General features: G+C 37.2%; 1 protein-coding gene across 1 annotated transcript in view; it reads right to left on the reverse strand.

The window, feature by feature from the left end:
* Window positions 1-224: 224 nt before the first annotated feature.
* Window positions 225-18,628, reverse strand: part of DTHD1 (death domain containing 1) — a 70,337-nt gene continuing 51,933 nt past the window's right edge. Inside the window, 5 exon segments of the mRNA XM_060147049.1 lie at window positions 225-595; window positions 2,181-2,251; window positions 11,497-11,729; window positions 11,999-12,191; window positions 15,298-15,392. Of these exon segments, the coding sequence (XP_060003032.1) occupies window positions 225-595; window positions 2,181-2,251; window positions 11,497-11,729; window positions 11,999-12,191; window positions 15,298-15,392 (963 nt within the window).

Here is an 18,628-nt window from a genome sequence, read left to right on the forward strand (position 1 = left end):
CCCCAGCTATTAAAATACACACAGGGCAAACTCTATTACAAATGCTATTAAGTTTGGCTGCAGAACATGTATCACTGAACCATGAATGAGAATTCAGACCCACAGATGCTTTTTATTGTCTGATTAGTGCTTCTTCACTTGTCTCAATAACACATCTATCAAAGAGATTCACTTCAAACAACATTACTTGGAAACTGCTAGTAAAATGTTGACAGAAACGGTCTTCAAACCGACTGTGACACTTTTCCTAGGGCAAAAGAAAGAGCAACGGGGCTGAACTCCACCACATCAGACCACTGCTGGGGTTCAGTGAACACTTTATTTTCCCACTTGAATTTGAGCTCTTCTGCAAGGTCACTCCTGCTGATCTTGCGGAGATGGCGAGCCAGAAGACGAAGTTTGTCTGTGGAATTTGGGAGTGATCTTTTCCAAAAGCAAAGAAGGTCGTGGGTCTGGTCTGTGAGATCATCAGGGTTCTTCAGTTTGATGAGCTGAATGGTGCTGTGGCGAAGGGGGAGGGATGAGAAGAGACACAGGGCGTTTTCTTCTGAGAGCTCGTCTGCCAGCCAGTAGAGCAAGTTGTCCCACAGGGCTTCTGCCAGGCACACGTGGGACACTCAGTGTTAGGACCCTTTCATGGAGGGTGTGCTCATCTAACCCTCCAACTGTTCACAGGAAACTTAATCTCTGGTTTGGCCTCTGAGAAGCAGAAAGATTTGGGACCAGCCAGATGGAGAGTTGAGAGTCTTTGAATCCCTGCCCTTTCTGGGGTCTTCTTCTGAGGGAACCACCTATTGCAAAGGGTTAGAAATGCTTCTCAAATTTTAACTTCCCTGAGATCCAGTAGGGCTCATTAAAATGGTGTTTAGGCCCCCACCCCAGATAGTCTAATTAAGTAAAACTAGGATAGGGGCAAATCTTGGCATTTTTAACAAGTTCCCAGATGATGCTGACGCTGAGGTCCTCAACCACACTTTGAGTAGCACTATATTAGAAGACATTTTTAGATTCAAAAACTACTTCCCTTAATTTGTACTAACCTGATGCATAAATTATAGCAGCAGCTAGGCAATCCTCATGCCCCAACCCCCCAACTACACACACACACACACACACACACACACACACACACACACACAAACTCACCAAAATTCAATATACAAAGAGCAATTCTGTAGAAGGTCCATTTCACCAACATTTCCCCCTGGCTTCTGGACTATTTAGAACTACACACATCTCTGAATATATCCTGTAAGTTCAGCATACCCCTTCCCTTACCCTGTGACTCCTGGCTACCACCTAAACTCAAGATTCCAATTTTCTGTTGTTTGGTTGTTATTTATTTTATTGTGTAGCTCAAATCCATCGCTCTCAGCAAACCCCTCAAGCCCTTCTCTCTCCTTGCACACATCAGCCCTAACTTGCATCAGTGATTTTCTCCCACTCATGCAAAACTCTGCTCCAGTTTCCCTGGTTTGGTGTCAGAAAAGAATTCTATGTCTGCCACCTTTTACTCTGTTCTTTCCATCTACCTACTCACATAAATTGCATCTGCTTTTACACTATAAATCATGCCACTTTTCTTTGAAAGCTACTCAGGAAATGGAGCCAACACATCCTTCCCCTCCATTGACACTTTCAAACCAACATTCTGCTTCCCTCTTGCAGTATATTCATTTTTATTGTCCATGCTACATGGGTAGGCTTTCCTCTCTCTATCCACATCAACTGTCTCCTGCCATTGGCAGGCAGCAGCAACAGCAACCCTGTTGATAGTCAGTCATACCTCTGACCACATGATTTCTTAATCTTGTCAACATCACCGACCTGTGTGGTGTCTCCATATTAAAAACTGACTTACATGGCCAATCCTTATGTTTCATCATTAGCTAGAACTATTCCACTTCCATGGCTTCGGCTGCTCAATATTACTGCTCACCACTACCCCCTAAACTTCCACAGCTTCTGTTCCTTTGTTCCTGCTTAATATGTTTCTTGCCCCATCACTAATACAGCAAGTCCTTTGATGCCCGCAGTCATTCCATCATCTCTGCCTCTGTACCCATACTGCCCTAATGATCAGCTGTGTAGGTCAATAATGGTCTTGTATCCACCTTAAAATCTGTTGTCCTTTTTAGCTTTCAATGTTCTCAATTTGTCAGTCTCCAATTCTGTCTTACTCACATTGCAGTCAACTACAGGGATGCCCAGGGTTATGAAATGATACTGAATGTGATCGACAAGCTCTAAGCTTTGTACACAATTTAAGCCTTTAGCAGCTTACAAATCCATTAAAAACTCTGTTTCTTGAATTCAATTTAAAATTTTCCAGAGCAATGACATAATACTTTCCTACCATCCTTAAGCCCAATCTCACTCTTATTCTGTTTCACTCGGCCAGTGTCAGTCTCTCCTAACTTTCCCCAAAGCCATTTGACCAGAGTTCTCATAACCTCGTTTTCATTTCAAAATCACTTTCTTACAGAATCTCACTCCTCCATGTTTGCTGGGTGCCATCCCCACAGTGTTTTTCATCTAATAATTTCCCTTCGCACCTGTTCCTTAACCTCCTCATCAGGTTCTTTCCATTCTTCCCACAGGCACTCTCAAGCCTCCCCTTGCCTTGCTTCTGCTGCTGTTTCAAGCTCTCAAGCTATCTCTCCCCATCCTTTTACCATAAAATCTTTTCATGCCTATTGTAAATCTGATGCCTTAAGTCCATCACTATCAACTCACTCCTTAAGCCCTTGCTTTAGAGGTTATATAGCCTCATTTAAAAAAAATTATTTTATTGAAGTATAGTTGATTTACAATGTTGTGTTCATTTCTACTGTACTGCAAAGTGATTAAGATATATATATATATATATATTCTTTCCAATCTTTCTAGAGCCCTCCTAAATACTACTTACAGCAACTGATTCTCAGTCTACATCTTCTCCGACTTCCACAGAGCATTTTACTCCTTCCCTTGGGTTCCATGGCCTGCCCTGCTCTTCCTCTTCCCTCTCTTTTCCCTTTGCTGACTGTCTTCCTCCTGATTGTGCTGAATTACTGCTTCCTATCTCAGGCCCTTTCTGTTTCTGTCCCCTCCCCTCAGTGAATTCACCAACTGCCTTAATAAAGGGTTCTGCATAATTGCCATAAAGATGCTCACCAAACTTGGGAGAAGAATGGATGAACACAGTGAGAACTTCAACAGAGACAGAAAATATAATAAAATACTAAACATAAGTTATAATTGAACTTAAAAATACACTTAAGGGATTCAACAGCAGACTGGATAAGGTAGAAGAACAAATCACTGACCTGGAACACAAAGCAATAGAAAACCAAGACTGAGCAGCAAAATGAAAAAAAAAGAAAAAAAAAAGAGAAAGAAAAGGAATTTTAAAAAGTAAATATACCTTTAGGAAAACATTAAATGGAATAACTTTCACATTATCAGGGTCCCAGAAAGAGAAGGAAGAGAGAAAGAGCCAGAAGAATTCTTTAAAGAAACAGTGGCTGAAAACGTCCCTAATCTTAGTAAGAAAAGAGACATCAAGGTCCAAGAAGCTCAGAGATTTACAAATAAGATGAACCCAAAGAGACATACACCAAAACATATTACAATTAAAATGGTAAAAGTTAAGGATAAAGAGAGAATCCTAAAAGTAGCAAGAGAAAAACAACTTGTTACATGCAAAATAACCCCCCATAAGTCTATCAGCAGACTTTTCAGCAGAAATTTTACAGGTCTGAAGGGAAAGGCATGATATATTCAAAGTGCTGAAAAAAATTTTTTTCCAACCAATAATTCTCTATCCAGCAAGCTTAGCATTCAAAGTTGAAGGAAACATCAATAGTTTCCAGATAAGCAAAAGCTAAAGTCCATCACCAGTAAACCAGCCCTGCAACAAATATTAAAGGGACTTCCTTAAGCTGAAAAGAAATGGCACTAATTAATAGTAAGAAAACATACAAAAGTAAAAATCTCATTGGAAAAGGTAAATATATAATAGGGGTAGTGGATCAATCACTTGTAAAGCAAGTATGAAGGGTAAAAGACAAAGGTAGAAAATTAAAATTACAATAATTAGTTAAGGAGTACATAAAATAAAAAGATGTAAAATGTGTCATCAAAAATAGAAAATGGGGGTGGGAAGTAAAAGATAAAGATTTGGAATGTGTTCAGATTTAAGTAGGTACTAACTTAAAACAGGGTACTATTTACATTGAATGTTCTATGTGATCCTCACAATAACCACAGGAAAAAGAAAAAGTAGTGAATACACAAAAGAAAATGAGAAAGAAATCTAAACAAAAAACTAAAGAAAACTACCAAAACACAAGGGAAGAGAGAAAGATAAGAACAAAAAAAAAAAACCTATAAAAATAGCCAGAAAACAATTAACAAAATGGCAATAAGTACATACCTATCAATAATTACTTTAAATACAAATAGACCTAATGTTCCAATCAAAAAATATAGAGTGGCAGAATGGATTAAAAAAAAAAAGACCCATCTATACACTGCCTATGAAAGACTCATTTCAGAAGAAAGGACACACAGACAGAAAATGAAGGAGCAGAAAAAGATATTCCATGCAAATTGAAATGAAAAGAAAGTGGAGTAACTATAGCCATATCAGACAAAATAGACTTTAAAACAAAGACTGTAATAAAAGACAAAGAAGGGCATTACATAATGATAACAGGATCAATCCAGTAAGAAGATGTAACATTTATAAATATATATGTACCCTACAGAGAAGCACCAAAATATATAAAACAAATAATAATGGACTTAAAGTGAGAAATTTAAGCAATACAACAATACTAGGGGATTTTAACACCTCACTTACAACAATGGATAAATTATCCAGATAGAAAATCAATAAGGAAATATTGGACTTAAATGACACATTAGACCAGATGAACTTACTAGATATACACAGAACATTCTATCCAAGAGCAGCGGCATACACATTCTTTTCAAGTGCACATGGAACAATCTCCAGGATAGATCATATGCTAGGCCACAAAACAAGTCTTGATAAATTCAAGAAGACTGAAATATTATCAAAGCATCTTCTCTGACCACAATGGCATAAAACTGGAAATCAACTACAAGAAAGAAACTGGAAAACCCACAAAAATGTAAAGATTAAACAACATGCTACCAAACAAACAATGGATTATTAGAAAATCAAAGAAGAAATAAGACATGCTAAAATCTATGGAAAACCACCAGCAAAAGTGGTTCTAAGAGGGAAATTCTTAGAAATGCAGGCCTACTTCCAGAACAAGAAAAATCCCAAATAAACAATTTAACTTTATACCTAAAGGAACTAGTAAAAGAAGAATAAACAAGTAGAAGTAAGGAAATTAGTAGAAAGAAGGAAATAATAAACATCAATGCAGAAAAAAATGAAATAGAGAAAAAAAATAGAAACAATCAATGAAACTAAGAGCTGTTTTTTTGAAAGATAAACAAAATCAACACATCTTTAACTAGACTAACCAAGAAAAAAAGAGAGAGCACTCAAATAAGTGAATTCAGTAATGAAAGATAAGTTACAACTGATACCACAGTAATAAAACAGATCACAAGAGACTATTCTAAACAAATATATGACCAAAAATGGGCAATCTGGAAGAAATGGATAAATTCCTAGAAACATACAATCTCTCAGGGATGAATTATGAAGAAATAAATCTCAATAGACAAATTACAAGCAAGGAGATTGAAGCAGTAATCAAAAAGTTCCCAACGAACAAAAGTCCAGGACCAGATGGCTGCACAGATGAATTCTACCAAATATTCAAGAAGATTTAATACCTATCCTTCTCAAGCTCTATCAAAAAATTGAAGAGTTGGGAACACTCCCAAACTTGTTTTACAAAGCCAGCATTACTCTGATATCAAAACCAGTCAAGGACACCACACTCACACACACACACACACACACACACACACACACACACACACACACACAAAATCCAGACCAAATCCCTTGATGAATATAGATGCAAAAATCCTCAACAAAATATTATCAAATTGAATCCAACAATTTATTAAAATAATCATATACCACAACCAAGTGGGATTTATTCCAGGAATGCAAGGATGATTCAATGAATTGATAGCCACAAATTAATTAATGTGAAGAATCACATTAACAAATGAAGGATAGAAATCATTTGATCATTTCAATAGATGTGGAAAAAGCATTTGACAAAATTCAGCATCCATTTATGATAAAAAAAAACTCTTAACAAAGTAGGTATAGAGGTAACATACCTCAACATAATAAAAGCCATATATGACAAACCCACAGCTAACATCATACTCACTGGTGAAAAGTTGAAAGCTTTTCCTTGAAGAACAGGAATAATACAAGAATGCTCATGATCACCACTGTTATTCAACTTATTATTGTAGTCCTAACCATAGCAATTAGTCAAGAAAAAGAAATAAAAGACATCCAAACCAAAAAAGGAAGAACTAAAACTATCATATTTGAAGATGATATGATGCTGTATATAGAAAACCCAAAAGATTCCACCAAAAAACCATGAGAACTAATAAATGAATTCAGAAAAGTTGCAGAATACTAAATCAATATACAGAAATGTGTGGCATTTCTGTACATTAATAACAAACTATCAGAAAGAGAAATTAGAAAAAAAATCCTGTTTACAATTGCATCAAAAAGAATAAAATATCTAGGGATAAATTTAACCAAGGTGAAAGACCTGTATATTGAAAATTATTAAACACTGATGAAAGAAATTGAAGACACAAATAAAGGGAAAGATATTCCATGTCCATGGATTGGAACAATTAATATTATTAAAATGTCCATACAATTCAAAGCAATATACAGATTCAGTGCAATCTCTATCAAAATTCCAATGGCACATTTTACAGAACTGGAACAAATAATACCAAAAACTGTATGGAACCTCAAAAGATTTCAAATAGCCAAAACAATCTTGAAAAAAAAGAGCAAAGCTGGAGGTGTCATGCTCCCTGATTTCAAACTATACTACAAAGCTAATCAAAAGAGTATAGTATGGCCATAAAAACAGACACACAGATAAATGAAACAGAATTGAGAGCCTAGAAATAAACCCACATAAATATGGACAATTAATTTATGACAAAGGAGCAAAGAACATACAATGGTGAAAGGATAGTGTATTCAATAAACGGTGTTGATAAAACTGGACAGCCACATGCAAAAAAAACAAGAAAGAAAGAAACTAGACCACTATCTTACATCATACACAAAATTGAGCTAAAAATAGATTAAAGACTTGAATGTAAGACCTGAAACCATAATAATCCTAGAGAAAAACATAGGCAGTAACCTCCCTGACATCATTCTTATTTATGTTTTTGTGGCTCTGACCCAAAGACAAAGGAAACAAAAGAAAAAATAAACAAATGGGACTATATAAACTAAAAAACTTCTGCAACGTGCAGGAAAGCATCATCAAAATGAAAAGGCAACCTACTGAATTGGAGAAGATATTTGCAAATCATATATCTAATAAGGTGTTAATATCTAACATACATTTAAAAAACTCATACAACTCAATAACAAGCAAACAAATGATTTGAAAAATGGGCAGAGAATCTGAACAGACAGTATTACAAAGACAGAGATGGCTAACAGGCACATGAAAAGATGTTCAACATTTTTAGGGAAATGCAAATCAAAATGACAATGAGATGTTACCTCACACCCATCAGAATGGCTATTATTGAAAAGAGAAGAAATAACAAATGTTAGAGAGGATACAGAGAAAAGAGAACCCTAATTGTTATGGGACTGTAAATTGGTGCAGCCATTATGGAAAACAGTATGGAGGTTCCTCAGAAAATTAAGAATAGAACTACCATATTTCCACTTCTTGATATTTATCCAAAGAACACAAAAACACTAAATAGAAAAGATGGATGCACCCCTATGTTCATTGCAGCATAGAAACAGCATAAGTGTCTACTGATGGATGAATGGATAAAGAAGGTGTGGTATATATATACACAATGAAATATTACTCAGCCATAAAAAAGAATGAAATCCTGCCATTTGTGTCAACATGGATGGACCTTGAAGGTATTACGCTAAGTGAAATAATTCAGGCAGAGAAAGACAAATACCACATGATTTCATTCATATGTCTAATCTCAAAAAACAAAACAAAGGAACAAATAAAATAAACCCAAAACAAACTCATAGATACAGATATCAGAATTGTGGTTTCCATAGAAGAAGGGGGTTGGAGGGTTAGTGAAATGGGTGAACAGGGTAAACTGTATGGTGATGGATGGTAACAAGACTTGTAGTGGTGATCACTGTGTAGTGTATACACATGTTGAATTATAATGTACACCTGAAATTTATATAATTTTTTAAAAACTTACATTAAGAAGTTTTAATGGGAGGAGGTTAAGAATCAACATAAGAACAATGTAAATTTAAGTATATTGATACTGTAGCACTGTAAAATAAGTGAATAGAATTTTTGAGATATGAACTATGTACTTAATCCTCTCAAAAAATTGAGAAATGCCAATTTAAATAGTGCAGCAGATTCTATCATTCCCATCAACAGGCATATGACCTGAACTGAGTCTAGGACAAGAGGTGCACATTGGATTTTTTCTTTTCTTTGTGTAAACAATTTACCCCCTCAGTCATTCTTTCTTCGCAGATGTCTCATAGCACCTTGATGCACTGAGAGTGATTCTAGTGTTTATGTATTTTTTCACATACGGGAAAATTCAAGCCACATTCTTTATCTGGTGCCCAACCACAGAAGCAGTGGATTGTGGATGCACAGGAAATCTTGGGCTCTTTTACACTTCCAGGCACTGTGCTGGTCTCCCATATAGCCTCGTTATTCAGGGATTTTCAGTGCCCCCTTCCTATTCCTTCCCTTCCCTTTTCTTTTTTTTTCCCCCATGGTTTTTTTCTGTGCACTATTTTTGCCTTGCATACCACCTTTTAAATTTCACTGGTACTCAGGGTCAGCTCCAAGCCAAACAGGGAAGCCTCTGTTTGTCCTGGAGTGTCCCCTCCCACAGATTCTGTATCTACATGTGTTTCCTTGGATGCCTTCATTGGCAGGACTGGCTTTAACTTTTCCCTACTTTCCTCTCTTCCCTTCTTCCAATCAAAAAGTGCTATTCTGTTGCATCTTCTCAGGATATACTATTTGCTAAAGGAATTTTTGTTATTCCTCTCAGGTAACCTGATTTTATGTTAATATTGTATATTTTATTTTGCTTAATGCAGTTTCTAAAATGTCACTGTCAACATGTTACTGCTCAGGAAGATTGTCTGGCAAATTTAAACCTGGCTCTCAAGTTCTCAGTAATATACATATACCTTGTAAAAGGGTGTAGTGGGGCTTATGTGGCAGTTTTTCTTTCACTATAAGTCTTTCAAGGGCATCAGTATAAATAACTCGGATATGTACAGATATGTCTTATTTATGCTGCAAAGCACAACAGAGATCTCATTGACTTAGAAGTGTTTTTAAAAGGTTGGAATCAAATACCTGGAAGGGGTATGTGTCTTGAAGTTTACAGGTCACTGTTTTTTAAGACTCCTTCAATTACTGACTATTCTTTCCATCCTTCTTAAGTACAACCCTGTTATTGAATTCTTAAAACTAAGCAAACCATTTTTTAGTTCAGATCATACATGTACCACCTTGATCTTTTGTGTGCAACCCAATAAATTGGACTTGGGCACAACCTTTATTTTACCCAACATTGTTTTCCATGGCACATCTTAAAGTTTCCTTTCATTGTATCTTTACACCACTCCAAGAACCAGCCATGATCAGTCTTGGCTGTACTTGTTAGACTGCCATCTCTTTGAGGGCCAATAAGGTATCTTGTTCCTATATTAATTCTTCACCATGCTTTACATGGTATTGACATATACACATAGGATAGTAAAAACTGTTTATATGATACCTTCTCTTGACTTGAATGATCTCCTCCTTCAAATCCTACCATATTTACAAAGCCATTGGTCAAATTCCACCTCTTTTATCAACTACACTAGTCCCTGGTTTCTTATTTGTGAATTTATGCACTGCCACTCAATTTATCTCTTAACTAAATGTTGTCTTGTGTTGTCATCAATGCCATTCATATATCCTTATTCGCATATGTTTGTTTTCCCTCCCCAATTAGACTTTCAGTAATTTTTATATCCTTTTATTTTCAATCAAATAAATAATTTTATTAACATCATAATTTTTTTCCTCATTGTAAAGTTTTGATCTCAAATAACTGTCAGGTCTGCTACTCAAAGGAATTTATAGCTGGACAATTTATGGAACCCTGAAGATACCTGTTCCCAGTCCAGGTTAGTGTCCATTGCAGATAGTTCTCACTTTCCTTCTCCAGCCCCTCAAGGGCCTTTGCAAGTATCTCTTTCATTTTATGCCCAGAATCCCCTGAAATGTATCAGAGTATAACATCAACTTGTACAGAATACCAAGATCTCATTTCCTATTCTAGTTTCCTTGTCAAAAAAGCTGAGTTAGGCTATCCAAACAAACTGGCCAGACAGATTATATCAGATAGTGTGTCACACAAAATATAAATTTTCAACAAAATACATCTTTCCTTTTTTGGTCTCACACAGAAACTAAAGTCCCAAAATACAGACAATACCATCCTCCACCCCTTCTTCTGATTCATCAGTCTTAGCCAAGTCAGCCCCATTCACACTCCCAGTAGGAGTCTGGTCCCCTGTTCAGCTTCTTTAGCAGTTGCTGCATGAAATCATCTTCCAATAATAATGCAGCTCCTTTGGCACCTCCAGAGCTAGAGAACTCCATCTGTGAGTCTCATGAGCCACACACACAGACCCAACATTCCAGGGAGCTATCTGGTCACACGAGAAAGAGCAAAGTACCTCAAAATTTAGAAATAACGCAAAGCCCAGGAACAAATGTGATTACAATATTCCTTACAAGAAGCTTGCAGCTTCTCTTACCACTGCAAGAGGCTTAGGCACTAATTCTCATATGTAAGGGCATTTCCCAAATAAAAGTTACTTCCCCAAACAAAAATTTTTGACACTTACAACTCATATTGAGGTCATTAACCACAGACCATAGCAGAACCTTAGTGTAAGTGAGGACAGTGTATAAACAGAGAGAAAAAGAGAAAAAAGACTCTCTTGCTTCAGCTTCTTTAGGTTGTCAGCCAATCTCCATTGCTTGACCAGAATCCATTATCTATAAACGGGTGACCCTCTTTCAAGACAATTGCTTTTCTTTATCCACTGGACTAGGTCAGCCAACATCTATCTCTGCTATCTTTGCAGTTTCCTTCGCCTTCTCCTCTACCTTTTCACACCTTTCGGTCAATCTGCCCTCAATTCCATCATCTGGATTCTGAAGATGACTCAGAGTGCTTTTCTCCAAGGCTTCCACCTGGGTTTTTATTTGGATGAATATATGGTCCATCTCTTACAACTTGCTCCTATTCTGCCTATATGCTCTCCTGTGCACTCCGGTGCAAGACACAATAGTCTCCTGCATCTTGCTGATGACTGGAAACAGGAACTGCTCAAAATATTCCTCAGACCCCAGCACTTTCACTTTCCCTGGTTCCACCAGTTCCATGATGTCCAAGAGCTGCATTTCCCCTGCTACTTTAGAATCACAGTGTGGACCTGAGCACAGAGCGGTGGACAAGCAGTTGACCTAGAGGTCAACCAGAGCTCTGAGTGTCATGGCCCCTTTCACCACAACGCTGTGCCTCTACTGAAACAAAGCTCCTTTCCAGGGTGCCACATCAGCAAACATTCATGTCCCTGTAAATGCTCTGCTTGACCAGAAAGGCAGTGTATCCAGTCAGCCAGTCCCCAAAGGCCAAGCCAGCTCTGGGCCTTCTCACCCCCAACAAGAGTGACTATGTGACCCCAGCCAATCAGATATTTTCTATTTGTCTCATCCTTGTTCTTTTTCTTTACCTTATGAAAGTTTCTTGACTTCCGCCCCATTTTGTAGTTCTCTGAAAGGAGACTGTCCACTTCATGAAGTCTTAAATAAAGTTTATTTGTATGATGTAAATTGTCTTCTTTAATCATTTTAGCACCTCTTACAGTCATGCCACTGGTAGAACCTATTGTATCATTTTCTGTGTTTTCTTTTATATCAGCACTTCTATTTACCACAGGGTTGCCACACCATACCCTCAATCAATTCCTGATAACTTCAAGGACTCTCTGTGGACAATTATGAAGATTATTATCACCACAAATTTAAAGTCTATAGTTTCAGCTGGGCACCAGGGCTGCTCAGCAATATTTTTATGTATCTCTGGAGATTTCTTCCACCATTCCCTACAGAAGCCATTGCAACTCTTTACTACTCTTTGCAAGATCTCTACCTCACCCTTGGCTACCACTCCCACCAAGGAGTTTGGTCTTCTACTCACTGAGAAAATAAGGCAGTATTCTCAAAGCTTAGTATTCATAAAAATGAATCTTGAGAAAAAGGCAAAAAAGTAAGCCCACACTTTGATAGAATTGGTCTCAGATAAGGCCACATTTATAACACAGGTGTTTCTGATAGCGAAGTAGGGTAGCTCCACTTAGAAAAGCACAATCAAGTAGGAATTACATCAATTATCAACTTGCATTCCAAAGGTATCCCAGCAAATGCATGGAAGAATGAAAGAAATATATTTATCCAAGAAGTTATGAAGATTTTCAATATCATGTCAGGACCAAAGTGAAATTCTGATTTCACTTTAGTCCCGATGCTATAGAGATACAGTAATAAAAATAATTTCTGATTTATAAATTGCCCCATAGGTGTCATACAGATGACCTAGTTCTGGTGCATTCCTCCTCACGCAGGAACTCCAACTCTGGCAAAGTCCTCTCCAGGTATTTCTGGCAGTCCTATGGGCTTTACTCTCTTGGTATCCACATGTTCTACCAGGTACACCACAATGCTCAGCCAGGAAATGCAGCCATCCACGGTCTTTTTGTGGGCACAACAGTTTCCTTCCTGTGTCTATCATGGAGTCTATCATGTGCACTACCATGTAGTGCACCATGTTGGTTTCTACCCATACCACACTTTTGCTCCCAAGGTAGCACATAAGCACAGTTGTTCCACATCAGTGGTCACCACAGGTTTGTTCTCCTGCAGTCCCAGCACTGTTCTGCTGGATCCTTCCAGTAGTGATACCGTTCTGACCTACTCTATATGGAGCCCATGATCTCTCCTACTTTTCTCCCAAGCAAAGCAATTCTCCATTACTGGCCACCCTAAGCCCTCTTGGTATGTAAGTTGTATGGTAAAGTGTGATAGAATGAAGGAAGGTTTTTTGTTTGGTTTTTTTTTTTTTTAGTAAATTTATTTATTTATTTTTGGCTGCATTGGGTCTTCGTTGCTGTGTGCGGGCTTTTCTCTGTTTACCTTAAGCAGGAGCTACTTTTAGTTGCGGTGTGTGGGCTTCACATTGTGGTGGCTTCTCTTGTTGTGGAGCACAGGCTCTAGGTATGTGGTCTTCAGTAGTTGTGGAACGCAGGCTCAGTAGTTGTGGCTCACAGGCTCTAGAGTGCAGGCTCGGTAGCTGTGGCACATGGGCTTAGTTGCTCCATGGCATGTGGAATCTTCCTGGACCAGGGCTCAAACCCATGTCCCCCGCGTTGACAGGCAGATTCTTAACCACTGCACCACCAGGGCAGTGGTTTCCCATTCTGCGCTTCATAATATGTGTGATATCATTGTTTCCCAATGGATAGTGGGAAACAATGATATTCTTGACACCTAGAGCAATATCCTATCTCTTTTTTTCTTTTACTGAAATATAGTTGATTTACAATATGGTGTTAATTTCAGGTGTACAGCACAGTTATTCAGTTTTATATATATATATATATATATATATACATATATATATAGAGAGAGAGAGAGAGAGAGAGTGGGAGAGAGAAGAGTTCCCTGTGCTATACGATAGGTCCTTGTTGTTAATATATTTTATATATAGTAATGTGTATATGTTAATCCCAACCTCCTAATTTATCCCTCCCCCGACCTTTCCCTTTGGTAACTATAAGTTTGTTTTTTATGTTTGTGGGTCTATTTCTGTTTTATAAAATAAGTTCATTTGTATTTTTTTTAATTCCACATATAAGCGATATCATATGATATTTGTCTTTCTCTGTCTGGCTTACTTCACTTAGTATGATAATCTCTAGGGCCATTCATGTTGCTGCAAATGGCATTATTTCATTCTTTATTATGGCTAAGTAATATTCCATTTGGGCATATATTTGTAGAAAATTATAATTTTAAAAGATACATGCACCCCAATGTTCACTGCAGCACTGTTTACGATAGCCAAGACATGCAAGCAACCTAAATGTCCATCGACAGATCAATGGCAATATCCTATTTTAAATTGTAACTTGGGTGGTCACTAATTTCAGGGGCACCTACAAGAATATACTATTGCTATTTGATGGATATAGAAATAACAAGTGGTAGAGTTTTCTTCTTTAATTTCTACCTGCCTACTGGCTCTTGGAGTCTCTACTGAAGAACCAGTTTTTGTGTAAGGTAACATGCTAAGAACTTTCTGATACTTGAAGCACCACCTAACATGGATGCTTCCCAACCTTACAGCTAAATGTCATTGTAACACATCCAACAACAAAAAAATGTGATGCTGGCATTAGCATTTTTATCATCTGCCTAAGGCACTTATCCATGAAGAGATTTTCACAGGTGATTACTCTAATATCGTGTGGCAACAACTCTTCCATCCAGCCTTAACCCCCATACTCCTCCCACCTCCACGCACTTATTGTAGATTTTTCTGATAAATAGGTCATTTATTTTGTAGTTAGAAGATATAGAAGTGAGAGTGGTATGAATAATAAACCAAGGGAATGTGCATAATTAGTATATTTCCATGTATCTTTACCACAGATTTTACCAGACTTCACAATACCATAGCCAACCAAGTATCAGTTTTCACTGCTTACTCTGCTCTGTATTTATTTCATATAGAGACCTCTTCAACTAAGTAATAGTTGACATTTGCTTGAGTTCATTTATTGAATCATAATAATAAATTGTAGAGTCTCAAATTTATAATGTATGACTCCTATAAGATTCTTAGTGGTTTTACATTGTAAATACATTAGAATATTGATCAAAGAAGTAATCTGATACAAAAGATTAATGTCAGCATAAAAACTCTGTGCTTCAGTTATGGGTCCAACATAATACAAATCAAATAAGAACTTACATCAGTGTTGGGTGAGGACATACTGGCATGAAGAAGTGGGCTAGACTTTCGGTTTCCAGACTAACGTGTGAGAGGTTAAAAGTTGCCACTCTGTCCTAAAGAGTAAAAAAGCAGAACAAACTGAAAAATCAACAACTCTCTTTAAATCTATCAGAGAAGTAAGGTCACAGGGCAAACCTCTGTGCCAAATTCGAAGAGACTGACAGGCAGATACAGAGAATCCCAACTTACCAGAGCAGAAACCCACAAGCACAAACCACCATGGAAACTAGGGCCAGGGTAAGGAAACCTGAACCAAAATTGATAAATTGCTAGAGGCTCAGTACAGATAAGTCCAAGAGTTGTAAACTCCAGGGGGACCCCGTCATGGGGGGGAGTTTCCACACTTTTGTGAATTTTACCTCCAGGAGTTCAATTGAGTTCTCATAGTGAACACCTGAAAGAAATCCCGTTGTGCTTCCTGCAGGGAGAGGGGAGAGGAAGCATTCTGAAATATCCCCAAACACTCTGTTCTGAGCCAGGCCTGCCCTCTGAAGAAGCTATTTAACCAAAGCCTAATCTTTTGGTGTTTTATCAGAGCCTAACTGACCTGGGGAAGGGAAATACCCAACTTCAGGCCCCTCTAGCCATCCTGTCCCTCCAAAGCTGGGGGTGGGGAGGAGACTGAGACTGAGAATCAGGGAGACTGAAGTTCACAGGCTCACTGAAGACTGAGACCTAGTTACAGGCCTATAGAACACTTCCCTGCCTTCACACTTACCACCACATCACAGAAGGGCTATTTACAGCAGTTTCTTTTACCCGGTACATCACATTCAGCTATCAAGAAAAACAATTACAAGACATACCAAATGGCAAAAAACACAGTTTGAAGAGACAGAGCAAGTATCAAAACCAGTCTCAGATATAGCAAGGATGTTAGAATTATCAGATAAGAATTTTTTAAAACTATCATTAATACGCTAAGAGCTCTAGTGGAAAAAGTGGACAGCATACAAGAACAGATGTGCAATGTAAGCAGAAAGATGGAAATTCTAAGAAAGAACCAAAGAGATATAGTAGAGATCAAAAGCACTGTAAGAGACGTGAAGACTGTCTTTAAAAGGATTATTAGTACATGTACATAGCTGAGGAAAGAATTTGAGCTTGAGGATATCTCAACAGAAACCCCAAAACTGAAAAGCAAAGAGAAAAACACAACATAAAAAAACTGTGAAACAACTATGAAAACATATGGATAATAGGAATTCCAGAAGAAGAGAAAGAAACGGAAGTATTTGAAGCAATAATGAGTGAGGGTTTCCCCCAAATTAATGTCAGACACCAAACCACAGAGCCAAGAAGCTCAGAGAATACCAGGCAGGGTGGATGCCAACAAATGAGCTAAATGTGTAACTGTATTATTTCATTCCAAACCCTTAACAGTAGTCTGAAGAATTGTCATCCCCATTTCACAGATGTAACTTCTCCAAGGTAACATGGAACTAATCCTGAAATCCAGGTCTGTCTAAAGCCCTGACTTAAATCATAAATATTATTGCCTCCAGATAATGATATCAGCTGCTATTTTAACTACTTACCATGTACCAGTAATTATTCTAATAACTGAAGATATATAATCTTGGTAGAGTCTAGTACATCTATAACCTTGTGAGGTAGTTGTTATACCTACTTTACAACTGAGGAAACTGAAGTTTATTTTTTTAAATTGAAGTATAGTTGATTTACAATGTTGTGTTAATTTCTGCTGTACAGCCAAGTGACTCAGTTATACATATATATATATAAATATATACATTCTTTTTTCATATTTTTTTCCATTATGGTTTATCATAGAATGTTGAATATAGTTCCCAGTGCTATATAGTAGGATCTTGTTGTTTATCCATTCTATATATAATAGTTTTCACCTGCTAATCCCAAACTCCCAATCCAACCCTCTCCCAACCCCATCCCCCTTGGCAACCACTGGTCTGTTCTCTATGTCCATAAGTCTGGTTCTGTTTTGTGTCATATTTTTGGTTCCACATATAAGTGATATCATATGGTATTTGTCTTTCTCTCTCTGAGTTACTTCACTTAGTATGATCACCTTTAGTTGCATCCATGTTGCTGCAAATGGCATTATTTCAATCTTTTTTATGGCTGAGTAGTATTCCAGTGTATACATGTACCATATCTACTTTATGCATTCATCTGTCGATGAACATTTAGATTGTTTCCATGTCTTTGCTATCGTGAATAGTGCTGCTATGAACAAAAGAGTGCATGTATCTTTTTGAATTATAGTTTTGTCTGGTTATATGCCCAGGAGTGGGATTGCTGGATCATATGGTAATTCTATTTTTAGTTTTCTGAGGAACCTCCATACTGTTTTTCATAGCGGCTGCACCAACTTACACTACCACCAACAGTGTAGGAAGTTTCCCTAGAAAACTGAGGTTTAGAGAGATAAAATAGTTTGACTAAAAACATACACACTAAGTGGCAGATATAATATTTAAGCTAACATTTATAAGACTATGGATCCTTTATTTATAACCTATAAGTTAAAACATACATAAAGTGAAGGATGTGAGGTAAGTCTTTCCCTAGGCCATTCTAGTACCTCTTGCATTATGCTCACCATTCACAAATATCATCATCACTGCTCTGGACTTAGAAGCAGTATTAGATGGAGGGAAAGAGCTCAACTCTTAATCACATTACCTTTAACCTTGTGATTTTATAGGTTTGTGCCTTGCTTGCCTCATTCATAAAATGGCCATGATAATAGTATCTGCTTCATAGTGCCATTAAAGGAAACCTTTAGCCATATCATGTAACTTAGAGCAGGGCACCATATGTAATAAGTACTCAAAATAATAGCTGCTATTACTTAACATTTTTCTTTAGAATTACTTTTTTACCTACACAGCTATATTTTTAAAAGAAACCATATTTCAGTCATAGGCGGAAATACTATATAACATGTATAAACACACGGAAACCTTAAAAACACAGTTAAAGCAAAACTCTATTATATTCTCTTGCCAGTCAAGATCTCTGAGCCTGAGAGTTGTTCCCTGTTTGTTAACAGGGAAGTTTTGCAAGTGTTAGAGAGAGATAAAAACATGCAAAAACCAATCTGAGATCTACTCAGAAGATCATGGATTAAAAAGGATTAAAAATGAAATAACTGCCTTACATGTGAATCTATTTTATTCAAAGCTGGTATGTTATTGTCCTAAAAAAAAAAATCACTTACAATTCCAAAATTTAGGAAAAACATGACTGAGCATTGACTTTTATTTGCCAGGAATCATATCTTTTACTCTCTTTTACTGTAAAC

This window comes from Lagenorhynchus albirostris, chromosome 4 (assembly GCF_949774975.1).
Source record: "Lagenorhynchus albirostris chromosome 4, mLagAlb1.1, whole genome shotgun sequence".
NCBI classification, from domain to species: domain Eukaryota; kingdom Metazoa; phylum Chordata; class Mammalia; order Artiodactyla; family Delphinidae; genus Lagenorhynchus; species Lagenorhynchus albirostris.